Consider the following 26,866-nt stretch of genomic DNA (forward strand, 5'->3'; position numbering starts at 1 on the left):
GACTGAGCTTTGCATATGGCTTTTATATTAAAAATACCAGTCTAAATGTCTTTGTCAAAATGCAGTAAACTTAAATTCTGTCAGATTTGGGGCTGAAAGCACACACTGTCCTTTGCGTGACTTGCCATAAGTCAGGCAAAGGGGTCCGTGAATTAAGCTGGCTGTTGGCAATTTCAGTGTAGGCTACATCAGTGTAGGGGAATTGGGAGCATGGCCACGGGAGGGGACTCTTGGGTTGGGAGTTTTCTTGTTCCCAACCTAGTGGAAGACTGGTAGGCTGGAATCCCAAATGAGAGCAACTGTACTATCTCCTTCAGGCACGTATTGGAAACATGTCCTAGTGACATGGGTACCTGTCAGTGGTATTTGAATCTGAGCTCTCCACACAATTGAATACTTTGGGATCAGTGCCAGGGATCACAGATGGGTTGATCCTGCATTTGCTGTCCCTGTGGAGTTCTAGAGTTCTCTTGTCCCACACAACTCACTTAGGATCTCTTGTGACAAACATAGGACTGCAGGATTCAAAACTACACTTGAGTCCTTAAAATGCTTTGATAGAATATTTCGCCCAGGTATTGTCTATCTCTCATCATGTCTGCAAGAAATGTGAGGGCCTAATATTTATATACGGTTTCCTTCAATTTCCCAGCACTTCCTGCTTGATAGGGTGTCCGAGTGTCTTATTTTTGACCTAAATTGCAATCTCATACTTAGAAACTGAGAAAGGTGTTTCAATGTAGTGTGTTTTCTACGTCCTTTCCACCCTTTCAGTCTTTTTATCTGAGATTAGTGTCTCCTTCATCCACATCTGGCAGCGCACTTAATAACAAGAACTCCTAGTTGCAACCGTCTTTGCGCTCAGCCACAGCTTTTGCCATGTGCAAGGAAAGCTCAATAATAAGGCTAGACAATGCTGTGATGTTAATAGCACTATTCCTTATAACAAGTGTGAGAGAAGCAGAAAGTTTGAAGGGAACTTGAAGTGTCTCTGGTTTTGAAAATAATGATAAGATATTTTTCATGCCCTGAATCATTACAGTAAATTGCTCCCCAGAAGTGGGTGTAAGTTGCTCCCCAGAAGTGGGTGTGAGAGTTTAATGCACAATGTCTGGTAATCTGGCAGATTTCCTTCCCAAAAATCTCAGATATGAACTGTTGTCTTTAAGCTCATTGAATTGACACACTGGTTCTCCTTCCTATTCGTCTGTTAGCAGTTAGATAGCTGCATTGACCAGACTGTATGGTGTGGACTATCAACAAATCTTTAGCAGCGTAGAGTGCTTCCTATCAGGTACTGGTGACTAATTGTCTGCAATGCTACAATATATTTTCAGAATCAATTGTTTTTCTACAGTTCTCTCAAAATTGTTCCGTGCTTGCCTTTAGCATACTTACATTCTCATTTCCACCATCATTTGTAAAAATTGATACAAAACGTGTATTTATTACATGTCATGTTGCATCCTTTACAACTAGACTTGAGTGCCTTTGCTTTATGCATTTCGTGCCCTTTTTTTAATAATGCCAGGCAGTCTTATGGCAGCTTTAGCTACCTGAGCTCTGGAACCACTCTTGCACCCCAGCACAATAAAATAATTTCTATCTTCGCATAATGAATGAATAATGAAACTTAATCCTATGATGCTAAATGTGCAGTAACACACTCGAAAAGTAAAAAATTAACACTCTTAACAAATTGACCTGCCACACCTCTTGAATTCTTTCCGTATTGATTACAGACACATTGATTATACAAGTGATGTATGGGGCACCTTGTATGATAAGTTTATTTTTCTTTTATTTAGCCTCCAAAAGATGAAGACAGGCTGTGTGAAGGACCTTCTCTTCCAATGAGAAGCAGCTTTGTGCAAGAGCTCTTTCAAGCACAGTACAGGTGAGAGTTTTTTTGAGTTTAAAGTGAACAAGAGATAACAGTGGAGCAGTTCATTTATTTTTTTAAAAAGTAACTTTTAGTAGAGGCGTTGAAATATTGGATAACCATGCTCTTTCAGCAAGAATAACTTCCCTGGTGCTGGTGGATGTTATCTGGTGCACAAGCTGTTGTACTCTTTAATTGGCTATTTTGGGAGGCTGGAGTGTTTCCTGGGTTAGAGGCTTTGCAGTTTATTTGCTTAGAAGGTGGAATATCATGTGTCATGCACTATCCTGAGAAATCCTGACCAGCTGTCTAACAATTGGCGTGAAGTCTTGCTTTAATACTGCCCCATGTACTTTATTCAAGACGTCAGATGTGGTTTAGTGGTCGCACGCTTGCCTCTGAGTCAGAAAGTTCTGGTGACTTGAGCATATAGTTCAGGCTGACGTTTCAGTGCAGTACTGAGGGAGTCCTGCACTGTTGGAGGTGCTATCTTTTAAATGAGACTTCAAAGTGAGGCCCAGTCTACTCTCTCAATGTCCTGGCCAATACTTATCCCTCAATCAACACCTTTATGAAAAAAAAATCTGATGATCTGGTCATTTATTTAATCACAGCTAAGGCCCCCAAAGTCCCAGGCTTTTTAATGGGCATTTTTCCTTCATTCACAGTAGCCAGCATTTATTGCCCATTCCTAATTGCCCTTAGAAGACTGACTTGTTAGGCCATTTCAGTGGGAAGTTAACAGTCAACCACTTTGTTGTGACTCTAGAATCATATATAGCTCAAATGGGATAAGGATGGCAGATTTCCTTCCCCAAAGGACATTAGTGAACCAGTTTTTTTGACAATCTGGCAGTTTCATAGTCACTGTCAGTGATGCTAAGTTTTTCTTCCAGATGCCATTTAATTTCTGAATTTAAATCGCCCATCTGTTGTGGTGGGATTTCAATGTATATCTCTGAATCATTGATCCAGTCCTCTGGGTGACTAATTCAGTAATATAGCCACTAATTTACCATACCCTTAATTCAATAGACCATCACTACATATCTCTGGTAGCTACAGGATGAGACCCTGCATTTGCCATTGTATCCTCAAGCTGTTTGGAAAGAAGTCTCAAGTTTTGGCCTGGTCACGGCTGTCCTTAGTAGGTTGGCTATAAAATTATTTTTATTTCTCTTTTCTCTTTTAGGTCTTCGTTGACATGTCCTCATTGCCAAAAACAGAGCAACACCTTTGACCCATTCCTCTGTATCTCCTTACCCATTCCTCCGCTTCAAACCCGGTAAGAGTTTAAGTTACAGCAACCAATGTCAGAATTCATGGCTATTGTTAATCCCCAGCTCTGCTATAGTCAGGTGATGATTCTAAACACCACAAATTGGAAATTCCAGAAGGGAGTTAATTTTTATGGTATAACCATCAGTAGCTACTTCAAAATCATGCAGTACAGGAGGAAGCCATTCAAATTATTGTGTTTGTGCCAGGTCTTTGAAAACGTAATCCATTTAATATTCCACTGCCCTACTCCTGTCTCCATAGCCCTGTGACCTTTTTTTAAGTATTTATCCAATTCCCTTCTGAAAGCCACTTTTGAATCTCCTTCCATCACCCTTTCAGGCAGTGCATTCCAGATCACCATAACTTGCGTAAAGAAAGACTTGTATTTACATAGAGGCTTTCATCACCTTGGGACATCCCAAAGCACTTTGCAGCCAATTAACTACTTTTGCAGTGTCATCATTGTTTTAATGTCGGAAAGATGGTAGCCAATTTTATGCACAGCATGCTCCCACAACTGCAATGTGATAATGATTAGATAACTGATTGAGGACACCGGGGATAAATCTTGCTGTTCTTTGGAATAGTGCCATTGGATCTTTTATGTCCACCTGTGTGGGCAGATGGGATCTTGCTTTAACACCTCACTTGAAAGACGATACCTCCAATAGTGCAGCCCTCTCTCAGCACCGCACTGGAGTGTCAGCCTTGATTTTTGGGTTCAAATCCTTGAGTGGGACTTCAACCCACAATCTTGGACGAGATTGCTACTAGCTGTGCCATGGCTGACATTTCTCCTCATCTCACTTCTAGTTCTTCTGCCCTTGAAATTAAGTCTGTTCCGGCTGGTTACTGACCCTTCTGTCATTAGAAACAACTTCTTCCTATTTACTTCTATCCAAACTCTTCATGATTTTGATTGCACCTCTATTAAATCTCCCCTCAACCATCTCTGTTCTAAGGAGAGCAAGAAGATTGAGAGGATTAAAAATCCATCCCTCTTCTTTCAGGGCAGCTGCCTTCCTCTTCAAGCAGTAGAGTTTTTAAGAGTTGTCCGGTGGCATAAATGCACAGATAGAGTTTCAGGCTGGAAGAATGTGAAACAAAAACAGAATTACCTGGAAAATCTCAGCAGTTCTGGCAGCATCGGCGGAGAAGAAAACAGTTGACGTTTCGAGTCCTCATGACCCTTCAACAGAACTGAATCTGAACAGAACAGAAAGAATGTGATTCTGCTTAGAATTTTCTGTTGGTGAAGGAAACAATGTGAGAGGGAGGGAGAGAGGAGAAAGAGAATGCTGATAGCCTAGGACAGCCAGATGTCACATCTGAGTATCATGCTTCAAGTGACTTGGACATTATGACCCTCTGGGACAAACACCTCCTGCTTTAGGCATTTAAAAAAAAAATCTAATGGATGTATCATTTTCAGATGAATGTCCACAGACAGTAATATCCTGATAGAATTTGTAGATGAGTACTTAAGAGTATTTAGAAACTGCTAGCAGGCTGGTTGGCTAAACCTGTACCCAGTGCCTGCAATTGGAATAAAAAGGAAATCCAGTGAAAGATATTGTAAAACCTGGGGCTTTGAATCAATGCCGTGTGGAACTTTGCACATGACCCATGAATTTGGAAGCCAGTCAGAAGGTTGCTGTGATGCTTGTAGTTCCCGCTAGTATTTTAATTCTTGTTGATTGAACGGATCAATTTTACGTGTAATCACTTGTTATATTTATCATGTGCTTTAGGAAATTAGTAGAAGTGCTGAGGATGTTTTTATGTTTTCCATTTCCTTCTCTTAAAATATAAATTTTGTGAAGAAAAGCATTGAACGGATATCAGTATTTGGGGGTCGACAGTACTCTATGCTGAATGTTCAATCAGGAATGAGAGTTTGAAGCATTTATGTTTTTGGATTAATAATTTGTCAATTATCGTATTAAGACTGCAAACAGCCAAGGAGAAGTATGTTAAATTATGTTGGTGCAGTACATTTTTAGTTTGCACACTTCAGGCTTTGCACGCCTGGATATAGTTCGGTGGGGAGCAGCATTTACTCACATTGTGTTATTGTTGTTTCCTCTTCCTTTTCCTCTCCTAAGTCATATCATGTCACTACTGACAGAGAGGCAGATCCTTTGCCCTTACCAAAGTTACTGTAACCTATTGCTGGTAGCCATGTAGTTGGCTCGGTCATAGTGTTTACCTGATGTATTTTTCTAGTTCTCTCAGCTGAATGTGGAGAACAGGAACCCATTGAGAATCTGCATCCTATTGCTTGATATACTTGTGTTTCTCAGGATCAAATCATCTCTAGGTACCCATGTTCTCTGATGGGAACAGAATGTGAGATAGCTTAGAAACAGTCTGATTTATTAAAAAATGAATGGATAAAGACATGAATTCATCACTGGTATTTCTCTTTGAATGGAGAGGACACTGAGTAGTGAATGAAAAAAATTTGGTTTCTGCTATAGTGTGGTCCTACAGAATTGTTTGTGCCTTTGTATTGTGAAAGATTTCAATCAAGAAATCCTAGTAAAGGGGTAAGACTTGTGGAGCAGGGCAAGGTTGAGTAAAATGAAGCAAATCAGAAATTGGATATGGTGACACCAAGCAGGAAGGCTATTTTAAAGCCTGTAGATTGCAGAAAAGAGAGGAAATTTCCACATTATAGAGGTTCTGGGTGCGAAGACATTTAAGTAGTAAGTGGCTTTGTGCTTTAAGTGAGGATGCAGATTGGAGCAATTGCATATAATGTGGTGTATTGGTAGCTTCGTGTATAATAGCAAGGTGAGCATGATATATTGGCCACAGTATTGATGAATGGAAAGAGTCAGGAGGGATATGTGAAGTCAGTGGAGAGAAATGAGAGACTCGGCGGGAGTGATTGTGGAAGAGATGAGGATCACCCACATAATTGTATCATGGCCAGGGATGTGAGTGAAGTTGGAACTGTATCAGACTGCCCTTGACACCAAGCAGCATTTAACCAAGTGTGGCATCAAGGAGCCCTAGCAAAACTGCAGTCAGTGGGAATCAGGGAGAAAACCCTCCGCTGGTTGGAGTCATAACTGGCAGAAAGGAAGATGGCGGTGGTTGTTGGAGGTCAACCATCTCAGTTCCAGGACGTCACTGAAGAAGTTCCTCAGGGTAGTGATAGGCCCAATATTCTTCAGCTGCTTCATCAATGACCTTCCTTCCATCATAAGGTCAGAAGTGGGGATGTTCGCTGATGAGTTGCACAATGTTCAGCACCATTCGTAGCTCCTCAGATACTGAAACAGTCCATGTCCAAATGTAGCAAGACTTGGACAATAACCAGGCTTGGGCTGACAAGTGGCAAGTAACATTCATGCCACACAAGTGCCAGGCAATGACCATCTCCAACAAGAGAGAATCTAACCATCGTCCCTTGACATTTAATGGCTTTAGCATCGCTGAATCCCCCACTATCAACATCCTGGAGGTTACCATTGACCAGAAACTGAACTGGACTAGCCATATAACTACTGTGGCTACAAGAGCAGGACAGAGGCTAGGAATCCTGCAATGGGTAATTCACCTCCTGGCTCCCCAAAGTCTGTTCACCATCTATAAGGCACAAGCCAGAAGTGTGAAGGCATACCTTCCACTTGCCTGAGTGCAGTTCCAACAACACTCAAGAAGCTTAACACCATCCAGGACAAAGCAACCCACTTGATTGGCACCGCATCCACAAACATTCACTCCCTCCACCACCGATGTACAGTAGCAGCAGGGTGTACCATCTACAAGATGCATTGCAGGAATTCACCAAGTCTCCTTAGATAAAACCTTCCAAACCCATGACCGCTACCATCTAGAAGGACAAGGTTAGCATACACATGGGAACACCACCACCTGGAAGTTTCCCTCCAAGCCACTCACCATCCTAATTTGGGAATATATCGCTGTTCCTTGACTGTCACTAAGTCAAAATCCTCGAACTTGCTCCTTAATAGCACTGTGGGTGTACCTACACCACATGGACTGCAGCAGTTCAAGAAGGCAGCTCACCACCACCTTCTCAGGGGCAATTAGGGATGGGCATACGGACATGAAATGTTAACTCTGTTTCTCACTCCACAGATGCTGAGTTTCCCCTGCACTTTTTGTCTTTATTTCAGATTTCCAGCATCTGCAGTATTTTGCTTTTAGCTATGTCTTTTGTGTCAGGTTTCTATGCAACCTACTCTTAGCTCAATTGCTTAATTCAAGTTATCTGTTTCAATTTTTTTAACAGTTATTTCTTATTATTTTGTTATTTATTTTGCTTAATTTAAATTAACGGATAATTCCATTTTTTATTAGTGATGAGAGCGCTTTTGAATTATCAGAAGTCAAATAGCTGGTGAAAATGATTTGGTAGTACAAGAGGAATTATAACATAGAGCATAGGTCCAAGAATAACAGACTGGGTTATTTTAGACACTTGGTGCCATTTCATATAGCAGAACAGCAGTGCTGAAGAAGTTGATTTTATACCAACTGTAAGGGATGCAGCAGTATTTACGCTTGTTCAAATGTAATCCTGGTTTAGATGAAAGCATGCTGTGCTTCAGACATCATTTATCGTGTTTATAATTTACATTTTTATGAAAATACAAGTAATCTGGAGTGTGCTGTTTGGTTGTGCATTGACCAGGTTTGCTTTCAGCTTGCTGTAAGAGAATTGGGATGTGCATTACCTACTCTGTTCTAACATTGCTAGCTATTGAGTCGATCAGGAATCAAAAAGGGGATTTGTGCATGGAGATGGGGGCATGGCTTAGGTATTAAATGAATACCTTGCATCTGCATTTACCAAGGAACAAGATGCTGCGCAGGTCATGGTGAAAGTGGAGGTAATTCAGACACTTGGAAGAGTTTAAAATTAAGTAGGAGGTATTGGATAGGCTGTCTGTACTTAAAAGTCGATAAGGCATCAGAACCGGATGGGATGCATCCAAAGATACTGAGGGAAGTGAGAGTGGAAATTGTGGATACACTGGCCATAATTTTCTAATCTTCCTTAGACTTGGGGCTGGTGCCAGAGGACTGGAGAATTGCAAATGTTACACTCTTGTTCAAAAACGGGTGTAGAGATAAGCCCAGCAACTCTAGGCCAGTCAGTTTAACCTTGGTGTTAGGGAAACTTCTAGTAACAATAACTCAGAACAAAATTAATAGTCACTTGGGCAAATGTGAGTTAATTAAGGAAAGCCAGCACAGATTTGTTAAGGGCAAATTGTGTTTGACTAACTTCCTGGTTTTTTTTGATGAGATTACAGAGAAGATCGATGAGGGTAATGCAGTTCATGTGTGTACATGGACTTCCAGAAGACGTTTGATAAAATGCTGCACAACAGCCTTGCAGGCAAAGTTATGGAAGAATAAAAGGGTCAGTAGCCACATGGATATGAAATTGGCTAAGTGACAGGAAGCAGCAGTGGTTAATGGAAGGTTTTCGGATTGGAAGAAGGTTTTATAGTGGACTTCCCCAGGGGCTGGTGTTGGGACATTCACTCTTCATGATCTGTATTAATGACCCAGACCTTGGTGTACAGGGCACAATTTCAAAATTTGCGAATGATGCAAAACTTGGAAGGATTGTGAGAAGGATAGTGTAGAACTTCAAAAGGATATGGACAGGTTGGTAGAATGGGCAGACAAATGTCAGATGAAATTTAATGTAGAAAAGTGTGAAGTGATTCACTTTGGTAGGAAGGACGTGGAGAGACAATATAAAATAACGGATAGAACTCTGAATTGGGTGCAGGAGAAGAGGGATCTGAGTGTATATGTGCATAAACCATTGAAGGTGGCAGGACAGATTGAGAGAGTGATTAATACAACATCCTGGGCTTTATTAATAGGGGTATAGAGTACAAAAGCAAGGAAGCTATGTTAAACTCAGCTGGAGGATTGTGTCCAGTTCTGGGCGACAAACATTAGGAAAAATGTGAAGGCATTAGAGAGAGTGCAGAAAAGATTCACAAGAATGGTTCCAGGGATGAGGAACTTCAGTTATGTTGATAGATTGGAGAAATTGGGACCGTTTCCTTAGAGAAGAGAAGGTTGAGAGGAGACTTCATAGAGTCATGAAGGGTCTGGACAGAGTAGAGAGGGAGAAACTTGTGAATGAATTGAGAACAAGAGGACGAAGATTTAAGATAATTGGCAAAAGAAACAATGGTGACATGCAAAGCTTTTTCAAGTGAGTGGTTTGGATCCGGAATGCACTGCTTGAGAGTGTAGTAGAGGCAGGTTCAATCGAGGCATGGTAGAGGCAGGTTCAATGAGGCATGATAGAGGGAGTTCGATTGTTATCTGAAAAGGAAGAATGTGCAAAGCTATGTGGAAAGAGTGGGGGAGGGGCAGTAGGTGAATTATTTCTATAGAGAGCTGGCGCAGACATGGTGGGCTGAATGACCACCTTTTGTGCTGTAACAATTCTGTAATTTACTTTATCATTTGCATATTGATCAACTTTTAGTCTCAGATTTAAGCATTGATGCACTTGGTTTTCATTTCCATTTCGTATCTGAACATTGCAATCACATCTTTAGTCATTCTGTAGAGCTGGATTGTCCCTCAAGGTGAGTACGAAGCTGTTGTAGGGTGGACGAGTTGTGCTATTAATGATAGAGTTGATCTGCAGACAAATCTTGGGTGGAAACATTAAGTTTATTTACAATATACTCAGCAGCAACTACTCGTGTGCTTTCAACTCCAACTCTACCTCTACAGTGACTGCCAAGGTAACCCACACTACTCTCCAATTGGTTACTACAGATCATATGATCTTCCTTAAATATTATTCTTAAAGGTACATTACATTCCTCCCCCTTTAACATGGCTATGCGTATAATTAGAAGTACATATTTTTCAAGACAACAATATTTACATTGGGTAAGAAATTTACAAGTTCAGTCTTTCAGGTGGTTTCCTGTCACGTGTGGAATGTTGCAGTTCCACAACTTCCAGATCCTTTGTCAGGAACCTCTTGTTCCAGAGTTGCCTGTACGTTAGGTGCTTCGGTGAACACTTGCAGTTCTGTATCCTCAACTCTTAATAGGAACATCAGATGTGTCAGACCTGCATTGAGTACCCTCAACAGGAAATGCAGACCTGGTCATGGTCACAGGTAGAATCACAACTTGGTGATTTGTGTCTCTTCTTTCTTAAATGGTCTATGTGTTTACATCTCCATGTGGTAAAATAGATGTCTAGTCAACGCATTTATTTCACCCGGTCCTTTCACTTTGGTCCTTCCCAGAAATTTTTCAAGTATACTGGCTCGCCCATGGTAAATTTACTCTCACGACTATGTCAGTCATGTCTAGTGTTCTGGCTTCCCTGACTCCTTTCCACCTTCTCTAAATTCGGCATTATGAAGCTCAATCTCTGAGATGGCATTTCAACAATAATTCTGCAGGTGTGACACTTGTTGTTGTGTGAGGGGTAGTTCTGTAATGAAAATGAAAGTGTGCTAGCTTGGTTGCTAAGGAATCACCAGTTAGCTTTTTCATGGCTTCCTTGAACATTTGAACAGCCCTTTCAGCCAGCCCATTTGAGGAAGGGTGCAGTTTTCACATGAGCGATACCGTTGAGGCCGATAAACTGTTAAAACTCAGTAGTCGTAAATGCCGTGCCATTATCGGAAACGACTACTTCTGGTAGCCCGTGAATGGCAAAACTCTGACATAGTTGCTCAATTGTAATGTTGGTGACTTCACTTCATATATGTCCAACCATTTTGAATGAGCATCGACAGCGAGCAAAAGCATTGTTCCCAGGAAAGGTCCAATGTAGTTAATGTGTAACTGCACCAGGGTCTACCTGGCCACTCCCATGGGTGTAATAGAGCTATCACTGGCAACTTTTGCGGTTGCTGACATTGCACACAGTGCTTTACTAAACTCTCTATTTTGCCATCTACCCCAGGCCACCATAGGTAGCTGTGTGCTATGGCCTTCATTCGGGAAATTCCTGGATGAGCATTGTGTAGTTCAATTAAAAGTGGCTTCCTTCCCTTTGGAAGAACTACCACCCATGCACCCCACAATAAGGAGCCAGCCTGGCTGGTTATTTCATTTCTTTTGTTGAAGTACAGGTCCACTTCATCAGATATGGGCTCCTGTGACTAACCATGTAGCAATTGTTCTCGTACCTGAGATAGGACTGGGTCCTGACTTGTCCAGTCTCTGATCTACCAAGCATATACTGGCAAGGAATCTAAGAAATTTAACAGTAAAACAAGTTCCTGTGGAACTGGGACGTGCTCATCATTTTCTTGTAAAGCAAATGACTAGGGGCATCAGTGTTTGCGATTTAATTGCTGGGCCTGTGTATGAAAGTGTATTCGTATGCTGCCAGAATTAAAGCCCATTGTTGTCGTCTTGCTGAGGCGATGGGTGGCATAACCATGTCCTCACTAAACAATCCTAGCAGTGGTTTGTGGTCTGAAATGATTGTAAAATGACAGCCGTGTACGTACTGGTGAAATTTCATGACACCAAAGATGATGGACAGGTTGCCTTTTTCGATCTGTGAGTATTCCTTTTCTGATTTGGTGAGCATTCTTGATACTTAACTTATTGGTCATTCCCTGCCGTCGTCCATCCGATGAGAGAGCGCTGCTTCTGCTCCGTAGGGAGATGTGTCACATGCCAGCACCAATTCTTTCATCTGGTCATAATCTCATTTGCTTGGAAAAAGAATGTGAGGCGTTCTATACATTGAGACCAATGGTCTGTGGCAGGTTCAAAAGGATCAATTCTCCCAAATTGTGGCATTTTGAGAGGGGATAACTTATTCATTTCTAATGGAGCTTGCTACTTACAATCACTGGGCGAGGTACAGTGGCAATTTCTTTCTAACTTGATTTCTTCTATTCAACCCTGTTTTATCCTCGTTGCCAGTTTGTTGTAGGGTGACCGAGTTGTACTGTTAATGATAGAGTTGATCTGCAGACACTTCTTGGGTGGAAGCATTAAGTTTATTTACAATATATTCAGCAGCAACTACACGTGTGCTTTCAACTCCAACGTTATCTCTACACTGACTGCCAAGGTAGCCCATGCTACTGTCCTATTCGTTACTACAGATCATGTGATCTTCCTTAACAATTATTCTTAAAAGTACATTGCACATTAAATAAAACCATAATTACAACAAAAGCAAACTGCAGCAGCCTTGGGCTCTCAACTCTCTATAACATTTCTGGATGTGGGGTTGGGGAAGATTTGATCCTGATTGGTGAATCTTGACCAGTCAGGAAGTAGCCTTTCCTAGGTCTTGGAATGTATATAGTTGAAAATTTGAAGATTTTGGGAGATTGGAAGTCTCATTTTCTCACTTTTTACACATATTAGAAGTATCTAATTTCTCTATGAGGGTCTAGCCAGCTGTGTAGCCAACTCACTAGTTTTGATGTGCACAAGAACCCCAACTCCATTTATGAATTAGGATAACTGTTTAGCTATGTTGGTACATTGTTAACAGTTGGAAGCTTACAGTGGTTGGGTAAAACACTGGTTTTACATCGTGGCAAATATTACTTTTCACTGACTTTAATTTAGAGTATAAAACCAGCATTGCTGTTGATCCTGAGTGGAATCTGGATGGGTTAGATTAAAATTACCTCCTACTTTTCTGTTCTGTTGATACAAAGGGATTGAAGGATGAGGTTCTGGTTTAGCTCTAGATACCTGTGTGTCTCTAATTATGCTTGGTTATATTATGTAAATAGAGCTTATCACTGTTTGATCACAATTTTTCACAAATTACTTCATGCCTTTACAAGTTGCTGTGGACGCTCCTTAGCATTATATCATGCAATGAAATAAAATATGGCCGTAATAAAGGGGGAGGTCACTTCTGGAATGTGCAGTGGTTACTTTCATTCCCAGTCTAGCAATGCCTCAATTAAAAATAAATATTCTTATCCTCATTTTCAGATCGCTCCGTGGCCTCACCCTCACTATCACTCTAACTTTCTCCAGCCCTATAACCTTCGGAGATCTCTGCACTCCTCCAATTCTGGCCCCTTGTGCACCCTCACTCCCTTCGCTTTGCCATTGGCGACCATGTCATCAGTGGCTGAGGCCCTAAGCACTGGAATTCTCTCCCTAAATCTCTTTGTCCCTGTCCTCCTTTTAACTTTTGATCATTGGTCCTAATATATCCTTCTGTACTTCCATGTCAGTTTTTGTTTGACACTCCTGTGAAGTATCCTGGGAGGTTTTATAAGGTAAAGGCTATATAAATGTAAGTTGCTGTCTTGGAAGAGCTCATCTTGCATCATGCTTATATTTTATCTTTTGGGACTGGATGCGTGCGCTCACTGTAATTAGAGTTCCTCACAGCAACATTTGCATTTGAAGCCTGTGAAGTGATGAAAACCATACCTTTCCTTTTTGTGGGGAAAGGGGAAGCATTAATTTCTAAAACATTCAAATTGCATGCTCTCTTTTTCCACTGAAAGGCCTTACACAGCCTTTCAGGTTTCAGACTGTAATGTCAACCACTGTATTTTACTCCTTTTGAACACATTTCCAAAACCTGATTTCAAAATCAGTTGAGGTTAGTGTGAATGTTTCAGCCATTTCAAAATTGGGGGTCGGTGTGATGACTTACACCATTTTGCATAGGATTGTAATAAAAAAGTGGTAATAAAACTGGTGTCATTTGTTTAAATTATGATGCAGTCAGAGGCTGCTGATTTAAATTATTATATGAATGTCGGTAACAGGGAAGTCCATTCAAAGACTGGCCTGCTCCCAGTGTTTGTCTACCTTCTGACATGGTATACATGTATGCAGGAAGATTTACAATAAGGAAAACTGACCCATTTGACAACCTATTAGAGGATTATTGACAGGTTTGGTGTTTTCTGTTGGTGTGCTAATCTACTTCTCGGCTTCAGACAGATCAGTTAGATGCTACGTAACTTTGACCCTGATAATGTTGTTTGGGTCAGCGGGTGCTTTTGTGACTTGTATTTTTACCCCAGTTTGGTTATTAACTGAGTCATTTCCCCCTCTCCACCCCTCCACTCCCACCACCCTTCCTAGTACTGGAGCACAGAGCAATTAAAATTCCCAGTAGTTGTCCCGTGTGACTCTAAAGGATACATTTAGCTAATGAAAAACAAGTTGTTCTTCCATCAGTTGTACTTGAGTATAAATAACTTGGCTTGGAGAGATACAAAATATAAATTTGATAGGGTAGATACAGAGAAACCTTTTCCTTGGACAATTCCTGCTCCTATTACTTATGATCTTACAATCTGGTAGTGGAATCCAGAGCAAGAGGGCACATTTCAAAATTAGAGGTAGGCTATTCAGGAGTGAAATCAGGTAGTGCTTTTTCAAAAGAAGGATAGAGGATATGTGGGACACTCCCCTAAAGCCACCTGTGGATGCTGGAGGATAATTGAGGCAACATTGAGATCAATAAGTAGTTGTATCAGGAATGGGAAGCAAAAGCAAGTTTAAACACAGCTTACAGCTATATAGCACCCTTAACATAATAAAGCATCTCAAGGGCCTTTATATGAGTGTTATAAAACAAAATATGACATCGGGCCACAAAAGGTCAGATGACCCAAAAGCTTGGTAAAGAGTTTTAAGGAATGTCTTAAAGAAAGAAAGAGGGTAGAAAGGCAGGGAAGTATAAGGAGAGTATTCCAAAGCTTAGGACCTGGGCAGCTGAAGGCATGGCCATCAATGTTGGAGTGATTAAAATCAGGAATGCTCAAGAGGCCAGAATTAGGTGAGATTAATGATCTTGGAGGGTAGTGGGGCTTGAGGATATTACAGAGTATAGGAAGGGGGAGACCATGGTGAGATATGAAAACAAGGATGAAAATTTTAAAATCATAATGTTGTTTGAACAAGAGCCATTGTAGATCAGTGAGCACAGGAGTGATAGGTTAAGAGGACTTGGTGTGGATTAAGACATGGGCACCGGAATTTTGGATGATCTCAAGTTCACCAAGTGTAGACTGTGGCAGACTAGTGTGTTAGAATAGCCGAGTATAGAAGTAACTAAGGCACAGATGAGAAGGAAATGTAGTTGTGGGGCAAATCAACCATATTCTAATAGTTTGTAATTGGCAATACAGTGAATCTTGCACTTTTTTGTGATGGGGTCAGCAATGATTTTTGAGGCTGCATTCAGTGCATTTCATTTTTAAATGTTCTTCTAAAAGTAGTGATGTTGGGAACATTTTAGTTACAGTGAAAGCTTCGCTGTAAGTTGTGGAGGAGTCAGCTCAACAATTCGTGACTAATTACTTGATGATTAAATTCAAGGGCCAGCACCATCGAATTAATCTTGGCTACACTCAGAATAGATTCTTCAGATGCTTCTTAGCTGTTGGAGAGGAATTGATGTTTCTTGTTGATTTTGAAATTGTCTCTAAGCATCTCTAATGTATTTATAAAAGTTACAAGCAGAGCTGATGTTGGGCGTTAGGAACAATCTGAAGGCATGAAGTATGTTGGTTGAAGTATTGGTTGTCTAAAAATTATTCCAACTATCACTTCCTTTTTCACCATTGACATTCCTATCTTTAGTCACCTAGGCCCTAAGTTCTGGAGTTCCCTGCCTAAAAGCCTTCACTCCTCTCCATCTTTTAAGGCCTTCATTAAAACTTCCTCTTTGATTGAACTTTTGGTCACCTACACAAATATTTGCTTTGCTCAGTGTCAATCTGTGTCTGATAGCACACTATGAAATGCTTTTGGATGTTTTGTTCCATTAAAGGTGCTGTATAAAAGCAAGTTGTTTAAACAAAGACCTGTAAAAGGCAGCTGAATAAATCCTTATTGAGCACGTATTGACTTTGTGAATTAAGTAACCACAACACAGTTTACTGGGTGTGGGTGGAGAGAATACTTTTCTGGATTTCGAAAGGAGTTCTGGAATCAAAGGGCAACTATTTTCAAGGCTAGAGCAAACAAATGTTAGAAATGTTCTCCAGGTCCTTCAGAATCTCAGGAAGAAAGGCTAATGTTTTAGATAGCAGCTGTTTATTAGAGCTGACTGCACTCTTTTAAAAAAAATGAATCTTGCCGCTTGGTGGAAGTTGCAAGTCAAGCTTCCACCAGTCCATAATCCGATGTGCCAGGCTTAATAGCACGACTGCCACTGCATCATTGAAGTGAGTGAGGTATTGGCAACCATTTCTCAGTGTTGGAATATTGTTTGAGAGTGACATTCCATGGAGGCTGGATAGCTCCAATAAGCTAGCTACGGCAATAAGAATTAATTTTGTTTCCGGGGCTAGGTATGCTTTGCATACACAACGGTAGGCTTTTGCTTATAGTGCTTGAGGGCTGATCTGTGTAAGTGGCCCCTGTCAATGAACAAACAAATGTGTTCCTTTTTGTTTCTTACACTGAGCATTGCCCATGGCTGAGCGTGCTCAGTGGGCATATAATCTCATCCCAAGTCTCTATTAGTGACATCCTGAACTGTGGCCTCTGCTCTCTGTTTCCTGGAGTTTTACAGCTCATGAGAAAACCCAGGCTCAAAACTCCTTATTCTGTGATATTGTGCTGTTGTAATCTCTTCAATTTAATGTCGAATCCTGAGATGAAGATACTGCATACGTTGGATAGCAGCTCCTCCCTGACCAGCTGTCAGTAATGTTGGTATTTAGAAGACTGGCATTTTGTGGGCTGCAGTGACGCGAGGAAATGTTGCTATGAATGCTGATATTCATCTTGCTGGCTCATAGTGGGCTGTAAAACACTTTACAGCTTTTTGTCAGACTGGCTGGCAACAACATAAGCCCAGTAGCTATGAGAACATAATACATGTTAAAATGTGCCCTTTAGTGTGGTTATGTCACTGCCTAATCATAAATGAAAGTGGTGCTGTTTTCAATTATGTATGGAACGCATTGTTGAGCTAATTTCACAGCCTTCAGTCTCTTGAGATGTGTCAGAAAATTTGTGTCGGCACTATTTCAGAATTGTTTGTGTAAACAGGCTGAAAATAAATCTCCTGCACAAGAAAAGTTACATAGAATTGGCAGTGTATCAGAAAAACGTCAGATGGCTTCATGTGTCTGTGAAATTCCTTCCTTTACTATTTTAACAACCATTAACCAGAAGTACGTTAATACCCTCTATAAAATGGAAGTGTGAATAGGTTAAGTTTTTATATGCCAGAATAGCACAAGTTGTAATTTCAAGGCTATTGCTTTTTAAGGTACTATAAAATAACAAAACATTGAGCACTGTATAGGGACTCTTTTTTAAATAATAGATTTTATTCTTTGTATTAATGGAGTAGCTGCAACATAATTGTTTAATTTGCTCTCTGTTAAGTAAATGTATTTATAGTTGTCATTCACACATGCTTCTTTTTTTAAAGTGGCTGTTTTCTAACATGAGTGTGCATGTTAGTGTCATGTGCTGTTTTGTCTTTACAACTTGCATTAAGGTAGTATTGCGAAAGGCAATAAGCCACAGTTCCAGGCATTTTGCCTCCCTGCAGGATCGGTAACCAGTCATTTTAAGCCGACTGAAAATAGTTTTGGGTATATTTTCCCCAACTTGTTGCTGATGTAGCCACTTCATACTATTCAAGTGCCGGAATTCTATAAGTCTGCCGATTCAAATGGCAGCCTTTGCCACCAACCATTGCCAACCTCCAGATCGCCACTATTGGGAGGATAAATCATCAAATAAGAAAATATCAGCACCAATGGAACTGGCTTGGCTTGTCTGTGAAGGTAATTTTGCTGGACGTTGGCAGTGAATGTGTGGCCTATGGGTTGAAGCTTGAACTCTGCTGGGGGAAGTTAGGAATAGGCTGCATGTTGAGAGAGGGTGGGAATAGGTTGCACGGGGTGGGGGGTTGGTGGTGGCGAGAGGATGGGAAAATATTCCAAGGGTTGGGGGTAAGGGAGAGATGGGAATAGATTGCGCAGGGAGGGTGAGATGAGTCTGTTGGCATATTTGTTCCCATTTGTCTTTTTCATCAACACCTTTGTGTTTGATCCTTTTGCTTAGATCCAGCTGCCAGTGTAGGGCCCTGTATTAATCATGGGTGCAAGTTTACTTATTGCTGAATGGAAATAAATATCGCTTATCTTCCTTTTCTTTTGCAGGCCATTGAATATCACCGTGGTGTATGAAGGAAAATGTTCGCATTGCATGCGCATTGGGGTAGCTGTTCCACTGTTGGGTACAGTGGCCAAACTCCGGGAGTCAATATCGCAAGAAACCAAAATCCCCATTGATCAGGTAAACATACGTTTGATTTTCTTGCAGTAAGATTAGTCCATTTAATCTGAGATTGTGACTATTATAAATCCATATAGTGTAAGTGGACTGTTTAGGCTCTGTAACCTGGTGGAGGGCCACTTTGAATGCCAAAGTATTTATTATTTTGTGTGCCCCACACCATGCCATCTTTAAACTACTTTCTAGCTTTGTGGAAAATCCCTTTGTTGAAGTGCTGCTCCGTGGGGGTCCTCAGCGAAGTCTTTTTCTATTAACACAGCATAACTTGAAGGGCACCGCATTTAAAAGGGAACCGTAGTCTCAGTCAGATGGTAAAACAGACCAACCTCGGCCGTGCCTGGGCTTGCTACACAAGGAATCTTCCACGTGATGTCGGTGAACTATGTCAACTTTGCTCCGAGGGAATGCCTGCCTTCTGGGATCTCTGGACAAGCTCTTCAATTAAGGATTTTTCCACAAAGGAAGGAGGCAGTTAAGTTCCACTGTGGGGCACAAAAAGGGGTAAGTGTGTTACACTGGCAGTACCGCCCCTGCAGCTACCCCCTCTTAAGGGATGCAACTATAATGCAATGTTCCTTTTATCCAAACACATTTTAAAAAACTTTCTTAAATACCCACTTTGCTAGCTGTATGGATCCTGTGTGGCGAGTTTGGATAGTCTGAATCCAGATGCCCTGTGTGCTAGAGTCTATGGCTCAAATTAATCCCTAGCTTATTATTAAATTGTCCATCTCATTTGAACAGTGTTGGAATGGCTGGAGCGGGAAATGGAGGTGGTGGTGGATTAATTTGTTTAATTTTCCAAAATTCCCTAGTTCGGGGACGGGTCCATTAGATTGGAAAATGGTGAATGTAACTTCTTTATTCAAAAAGGGAGGGAGACTGAAAGCAGGAAACTCCAGGTCAGTTAGCTTAACATCTGTCATAGGGAAAATGTTAGAAGCTGTTTTTAAAGACAGAATACTTAGAAAAAGTCAAGATAATCAGGCAGAGTCAATGTGGTTTGTGAAAGGGAAATGATGTTTAACCAATTTATTAGAGTTCTTTGAAGAAGTAACATATGCTGTGGATGAAGGGGAACCAGTAGATGTATTGTATTTAGATTTCCAGAAGACATTTAATAAGGTGCCACATCAAAGATTATTGCAAAAAATAAAAGTTCATGCTGTTGGGGGTAACATATGGGCATGGAAAGGAGACTGGCTAGCTAACAGAAAGCAGAGGGTAGGCATAAATGGGTCTTTCTCTGGTTGGCAGTATGTGACGAGTGGTGTGCCACAGGGATTAGTGCTGGGGCCTCAACTTTTTCCAATTTATATAAATGATTTGGATGAAGGGGACCGAAGGTATGGTTGCTAATTTGCTGATGACAAAGGTAGGTAGAATAGTAAGTTGTGAAGAGGACATAAGGAGGCTACAAAGGGATATAGATAGGTTAAGTGACTGGACAAAGACCTGGCAAAAGGAGTATAATGTAGGAAAGTGTGAAAGTGTTGTCCATTTTGGCAGGAAAAGTAAAAAAAAGAAGCATGTTATCTAAATAATGAGAGATTGCAGAGGGACCTAGGTGTTCTAGTGCATGAATTACAAAAGGCTAGTATGCAGGTACAGCAAGTAATTAGGAAAGCTGATAGAATGTTATCATTTATTGTGATGGGAATTGAATACAAAAGTGGGGAGATTATGCTTCAGTTATACAGGGCATTGGTGAGACCACATCTGGAGTACTGTGTACAATACTGGCCTCCTTATTTAAGGAAGGATATAAATGCATTGCAAGCAATTCAGGGAAGGTTTCCTAAACTAATACCTGGATCGGGCAGGTTGTCTTATGAGGAAATGTTGGACAGGTTAGGCTTGTATCTGCTGGAGTTTAGAGGAGCAAGAGGTGACTTCAATGAAACATATGAGATCTTGAGGTGTCTTGACAGGGTGGATGTGGAGAGGGTGTTTTCTCTTCCAGAAGAATCTAGTACTAGGGGCCACTGTTTAAATATAAGGGGTCGCTCATTTAGGACAGAGATGAGAATTTTTTATTCTGAACCTTTGGAACTCTCTTCCTCAAAAGGCAGTGGAAACAGAGTCTTTGAATATTTTTAAGGCAGAGATAGATTATTGATAAACATGGATGAAGAATGAAGTCAGTGGCTAGGGAATGGATTTTCTGGTGGAGACCAAAGAGAATGGCTTTGGTCTTCTCAATATCTACTTGGAGGAAATTTCTGCTCATTCTGTATTGGATGTACTTTAGTCAGTGTTTTTCTCTGCTGTTAAGGCATGGGAGGGGGGGAAATGGAGCTGAGATGCATTGGGCCAGGCACAGATTGTTCAAATTGGAATTTGTAAATGAGTATTTTAAAATCAAAGTGCTGAGGAGATGAACCATTGCAGTTAGCGACACAGGGTGACTGAGAAGGGTGCTGTGTGGGATAGGATGTTGGTGGAAGACTTCTGTATGATTTCAGTTGGTGTAAGGAAGAAGGCAAAGAGTGTTAAATTATTGAGCTGAAAACTATTGGTTTACTGTTTTGTGTAGAGTACCTGCAGGCTCCAAGTGTGTTGCTTTTTGGGACACTTGAATGATATTGCTGGAATTTGAGAGTGTAAAGCTGCACTGTTTGATGTATGCAATACATTTCTTCAATTCTATTCCATCCATATTGCAAGAAAGAATTTGATTTACATAGTTCCTTTCATGCCCTCCAAAAGCCCTTTACAACCAAACAGTTATTTTTAAAGTGTAGTCACTGCTATGTAGGGAATTGCAGTAGTCATGTAGCGCCCAAGGTCCCACAAACAACTTAATAAAAGCAAAATATTATGGATGCTGGAAATCTGAAATAAAAACAAAGTGCTAGAAATACCCAGCAGGTCTGGCAGCATCAGTGGAGAGAGAAGTAGTTAACGTTTCGAGTCAAATGTGTTTCTTTTATGGAACTGAAGAGAGGTAGAAATGTGATGGATTTTATGCTGTTGAAAAAGGGGAGGAGGATGAAGAACAAAAGGAAAGGACAGCATCTGCGGAGAGGAGTATAGTTAATGTTTCGAGTCTGTATGACTCTTCATCAGAACTTGAGTTCTGATTAAGAGTCATACGGACTCGAAACGTTAACTGTGTTCCTCTCCGCAGATGCTGTCAGACCTGCTGAGTTTTTCCAGCTATTTTTTGTTTCAGATTTCCAGCATCCACGGTATTTTACTTTTAACAAAAAGAAAGGTCTGGGATAGGCTAGAGATTGGGAGAGATTAAATAACATGGAACAAAAGGCAAAGGGAGTGATAATGGTTGTAGTAAAGGAACAAAGCATTGATCCAATGTGAATGGCAGAATAATGAACAACTCTGTCTGAAAGCAAAAGCATAAAAACAGGATACGGACAAGTGGAAAAAAAATCAAAATGCACTACAGTTCATGGTCTGAAGTTGTTGAACTCAGTGTTGAGTCCAGAAGGCTGAGAGTGCTTAATTATAAGATGAGGTGCTGTTCTCCAAGCTTGCGATGGGCTTCACTACAGCGGGCCGAGGACAGAAATGTGAGTGAGAGGGCAAGGTGGTGAATTAAAATTGTAAGCAACCAGAAGGCCACGGTCATGCTTGCAGTGAGCAGCTAGTGTTCTGCAAAGTGGTCAACCAGTCTGCGTTTGGCCTCCAATGTAGAGGAGACTGCGTTGTGTACAGTGAATACAGTATAGTAAATTGAAAGAAATACAAATAAATTGCTGCTTCACCTGGAAGGTGTGTTTGGAGCCTTGGGCAGTGAGGAGAAAGGAGGTAAAAAGGCACTTACTATGATTGCATGGGAAGGGGCCAAGGTGTCGGTGGTGATAGAGCAGTGGACCAGGGAACGGTCCCTTCGGAACACTAACGGGATGGGAGAGGAAGATGTGTTTAGTGGTGCCCCACAAGCAACAATGAGGTGTTGAAGTGGCCCCTCGGACCTGCTCTGCCATTCAGTAAGATCATGGCTGAACTTCCAGCACAGCCATACCTTCCGGCATTATTTCCATGTTCCTCGATATCCATAATATCCAAAAATCTGTTGATCTGACTTTAACATACTCGATAACAGAGCATTGACAGATTTCTAGGGTAGAGATTTCCAAAGATTCACAACCTTATGAGTGACTTGTGCGATGAAAGTTGATCAAAAATTGTGTGCTTTGGGGTTTCTCTTAAGGCAACAGGCGGGGCCTTGGTTTAATAAAGTCAGCACTTGCTCAGTTTTGCACTGTAGTGTAGATGATACACCCAAATGAGACTTGAACCTATGACCATTGGATCTTATTATAATACTTTGTGGTTTGGAAATAGGACTTAGTTGCAGTTGGGGAGTCAAATATTTGTGACTTTCATTCATTAGGTGTGGGCATTGCTGGAAGAAAAGCATGTATTGTCTATCCCTAATTGCCTTTGAGAAGTTGGCGGTGAGCTGCTACCTTGAACTGCTGTAGTCCATGTGGTGAAGACAGTCCTACAGTGATGTTAGATAGGGTGCTCTAGGACTTTGACCAAACTTCGATGCAGGAATGATAGTATATTTCCAAATTGGGGTGGTATGTGTTTTGGAGTTGGTGGTGTTGACCTTTTGGGATGGAGGCCAGGATTTGAGCAGTGCTCTGAATGAAACTGGACTGCAACAATCTTGAGTTGATGAGTGAGATGTCCTTAAATTCCTGTAATCACTTTACTATATTTGAATTGTCATAAATGCTGCGCTTAACAGGGAGGTGCATTTTAGCATGTTTTTTCTATCTACCGCATACCCTTGAGATGCCTGTTTGATTTGGTTGGTAGCCTCATTCTTGTGTCAGAAGGTTTGAGATTGGATTCCACTTGGATTGTGTAATATCAGCTGACTATAATATTGAGTGTGTGAGACCTTCATGTGAGCTATTAAAGATCATGTTTTGCCTGTTGATTCAGTGGCACTACTTGGAGAACAGGGATTAGGGAGTTCCTCATCCATCAAGTCCACAGCCCAAAACAGCCCATTTGGCCCATGCTAGTGTTTATGCTCCTTACAAGTCTCCTCACATCCCTCTTCACCCAGCATTATCAATGTATCATTCTATTCTTTTATCCCTCATGTTTATCAAGCTTCCCCTTAGATGCTATTTGTGTCAACTACTCCAAGTGGGAGCACGCCAACCTTCTAACCACTTACGGATAATGACGTTTTTCTTAAATTCCCCATTGAATTTATTAATAACTATCTCATATTTCTGATCCCTAGATTTGGTCTCCCACACAAGTGGAAACATCTTCACTTCCTCTACCCTAACAAACTCCTTCAGAATTTTAAGCTTCTATCAGGCAATCCCTTGGCCTTCTCTTTTCTATAGTATTATAAGGAGAGCAAGTAGTTCTGCTTGTGACCTGGCCAATATTCCTCCACTTACTAATCACAAATAACCAATCAACCAGTTATGTGTTTCATTGCTTTCTGTGGAATCTTGCAATGTAGAAAATGGGTATCGTCTTTGCCTATACATGTCTCTGTAATCCAGTGACTAAGACACCATATGAATCTAAGTGTTTCCTTCTTGTCCTTAAGTGTAGCACATCTCATCTGGTTGTTCATCCCTAGATGGAGGCAGAGTGGAATGCAGCGAATTGTAAGTTAAGATAGGATTGTAAATTGGTGCAACACAGAAGGCCAATTTGGCCCATAGAGTTGAGAAATTTGAAGTCATTGTGAGGGAAAAGGGGGTTAGCAGAGGATCAAGGCCAAGGATGCTCATGATTAAGTGGGACAGGGCAAGGGTGCTGCAATTCTGGATAAGTTGCACTTTATGTTGGGCAGAGCTCAAGACGCTCTGCTTTTGAGACTCGCCCACTGCACAGTCTCGCTCGCCCTCACACCCTTTGCTGGTGTCTGTTTTTAACAGTCGCAATCTTTGAACTTTTGGGACTTTCCTCCTAAACCTGTCCACCTTGTTGCATTTCTTCCTAACTTTTAAAAGCATTCTCACCTGAGTCTATAGCTATTAACGATAGACTTCTTCTGGCCTGTGAAGCACTCGGGGACCGACTGATTACGTTAAACATCCTGTTTAAGTGTAAGCTGGTGCACAGTGCTTTATTGGTCTAATAACTGATCTCAGTTGGTAACATATTTGTCTCTTGAGTTATAAGGTTCCAGGTTTAAGTCCCACACCTGAGCACAAAACTGTGTGCTGACACTCTAGTATAGTACTGAGTGAGTGCTGTATTGTCAGAGGCCTGTCTTTCAGATGAGATCTTAAACCGAGGGCCCATCTGTCTGCATGAGTGGATGTAAAAGATCCTATGGCATTATTTTGAAGAGTAAGAGAGTTTCAGACGAACATACGAATTAGGAGCAGGGGTAGGCCACTTGGCCCCTTGAGCCTGCTCCGCCATTCAATAAGACTGGCTGATCTGTTTACAACCTCAGCTCCACATTCCCACTTACCCCAATAACCTTTCACCCCAATCCCTGGTGACCTGGCCAATATTTGTCCCTCAATCAACTTCACAAAAAAAAAAACAATTTATCTGGTCATTATCACACTGCTGTTGTAAGATCTTGTTGTGCCCAAATTGGCTGCTGGGTTTCCTGCATTACAACAGTGACTATACCTCAAAAGTACTTCATTGGTAGTAAAGTGCTTTGAGAGGTCTTGAAAAGCATCATATACATGAAAATCATTTTAAAAACACAGATTGCTGAGAATGCACAATAAATGTAAATCTGATTTTTTCCCCCACATCAGCCTCTCCTGATGTGGCAAACTTTGCACTTATTTCTGATGTTTGTATTTCCAGCATGTGTAAGTTTTGTGCCTCGCCACCTGCCCCGCCTCTATTTGCTCTGGATTTTCCAGATTGTATTCCTGTTGTTCTTTTGTTAGTACCACTGTGGCATGGTTTGCTGTGCCTTCACTGCTGTACGTCCAGGCATTGTGCAAGGGTCACTGTCTGCACTGTAAAATTGGATTATGGATGGGTTGGGCGGAGAGCTTCCTGAGGAACAACCAATTAGATAATGAGAAAGGAAATAAACTGCAGTCAGAGCAGACTGCAGTATTCTGTAATCTGACAGTTGAAAGCAGTGCCAAGTCTTAACACTAGAGGGCAAGAAATTCTGCTCTTCAGCACTGTTTTTCAAGCTGACAAAATACCAGGAATTCTTCAGCAATCATTTACAATGAGCACGGCCTATAATTCTTGGAGCATTATTTTTCTAGACATTGTCGTTTTTGCTCAAGGAAAGAGAGGGGAAAAGAATAAGTAAAAAGGGCTGCGCTTGTTTCAATAATATATATATATTTGTTTTATTGTACCCCTAACAGCTCATAGCTCTTACCTCCCTTCAACCACAGTTGTTTCCTTTGAGAGATTTCTCACTACCCAATCAACTGAAACAGGAACCTTTCTCTACTTTTGACACTGCGCCCCTAACCACGATTTAAACATTGAGCACTGATAACCTAATTGGTGAGTGCGTAGGGGGAGTTGTTGAGTCCGCCTGGGGTTGTCTTTTGTACCATACCTTTCCAACAAGAGTCGCTATTAAGTATTTTTAAGACAGTGGCAGTGATTATTGAGACCCAACAAGAGAGAGATGAGGATGACCTTGTGGCTTCTTTCTTTGCTTGCCCTTCTGGCTGTACAATAGCCTTTTTAGTTTTCTGGAGTCTTTCACACTGATACCATTTCCCTCCGGTGCTGCTGATCGCAGTGTGTTAGATAAGCTTGACCTAGCACTTGCTTTGCTATCTGCCTTTACCACCCCACCACAATCTACGAAGGACCCTCACACTTTCCTCTTGGTTGCCTTAACAGAACTCTTTGCAATTGCTGCTTTATTTTCAAAGGGAATTGGCATTCTCTCGCACACATTCTCCAGAAGGTTCTGTTAAACAGATGCATTCTAAATGAGAAAGGGGTGTGGTGGAGTGGTTCTTGAAGAGCAGGTTTGTTGTTGTCTTTTGGTTTTTCCCATTTTACGTGAGATTCCCACAATGCTGATTGATCACTCTTTCTACCTCCTCCTGTCAGTCACCCATTCTTTTTCCAATCCTGCTGTGTTGAAGTCTCTTGCCACTGCATCTTTCCACCTGGTCTTAGGCCTTCCTCTTCTCCTTCCTCCTGACAGTGCCATCCCCCATCACTTGCCTCATCACATTTCCTCTCGCTCTCGCCACAAAAGATGACCACACCATTTCAATCTCTTCTTGACTACTTTCTTCGGTGCTCCCACAATCTTCATCGATGACCTGATGCGTTGGTTCGAGATCTTGTCTTTTCTCATTACTCCACACATCCATTTCTCAGCATCCACACACATCTCATTTGTATCCAGTTGTCGTTCCTCTCTTTTTCATGTTGCCCAAGTTTCTACACTGTATAACAGGGCCAGTCTCATAACTGTCTTGTAGATTCTTCATTTCAGTTTCAGTGATACTTTTCT

General features: G+C 41.3%; 1 protein-coding gene across 1 annotated transcript in view; it reads left to right on the forward strand.

The window, feature by feature from the left end:
- The window catches only part of usp31 (ubiquitin specific peptidase 31), a 96,670-nt gene that overhangs the window by 40,634 nt on the left and 29,170 nt on the right, over positions 1-26,866 (forward strand). Inside the window, exons 3-5 of the mRNA XM_041206480.1 lie at positions 1,809-1,897; positions 3,075-3,167; positions 18,297-18,432. Of these exons, the coding sequence (XP_041062414.1) occupies positions 1,809-1,897; positions 3,075-3,167; positions 18,297-18,432 (318 nt within the window). The remainder of the gene's footprint in view (positions 1-1,808; positions 1,898-3,074; positions 3,168-18,296; positions 18,433-26,866) is intronic.

The sequence above is a fragment of the Carcharodon carcharias genome, chromosome 15 (genome assembly GCF_017639515.1).
Source record: "Carcharodon carcharias isolate sCarCar2 chromosome 15, sCarCar2.pri, whole genome shotgun sequence".
Taxonomy (NCBI): Eukaryota; Metazoa; Chordata; class Chondrichthyes; order Lamniformes; family Lamnidae; genus Carcharodon; species Carcharodon carcharias.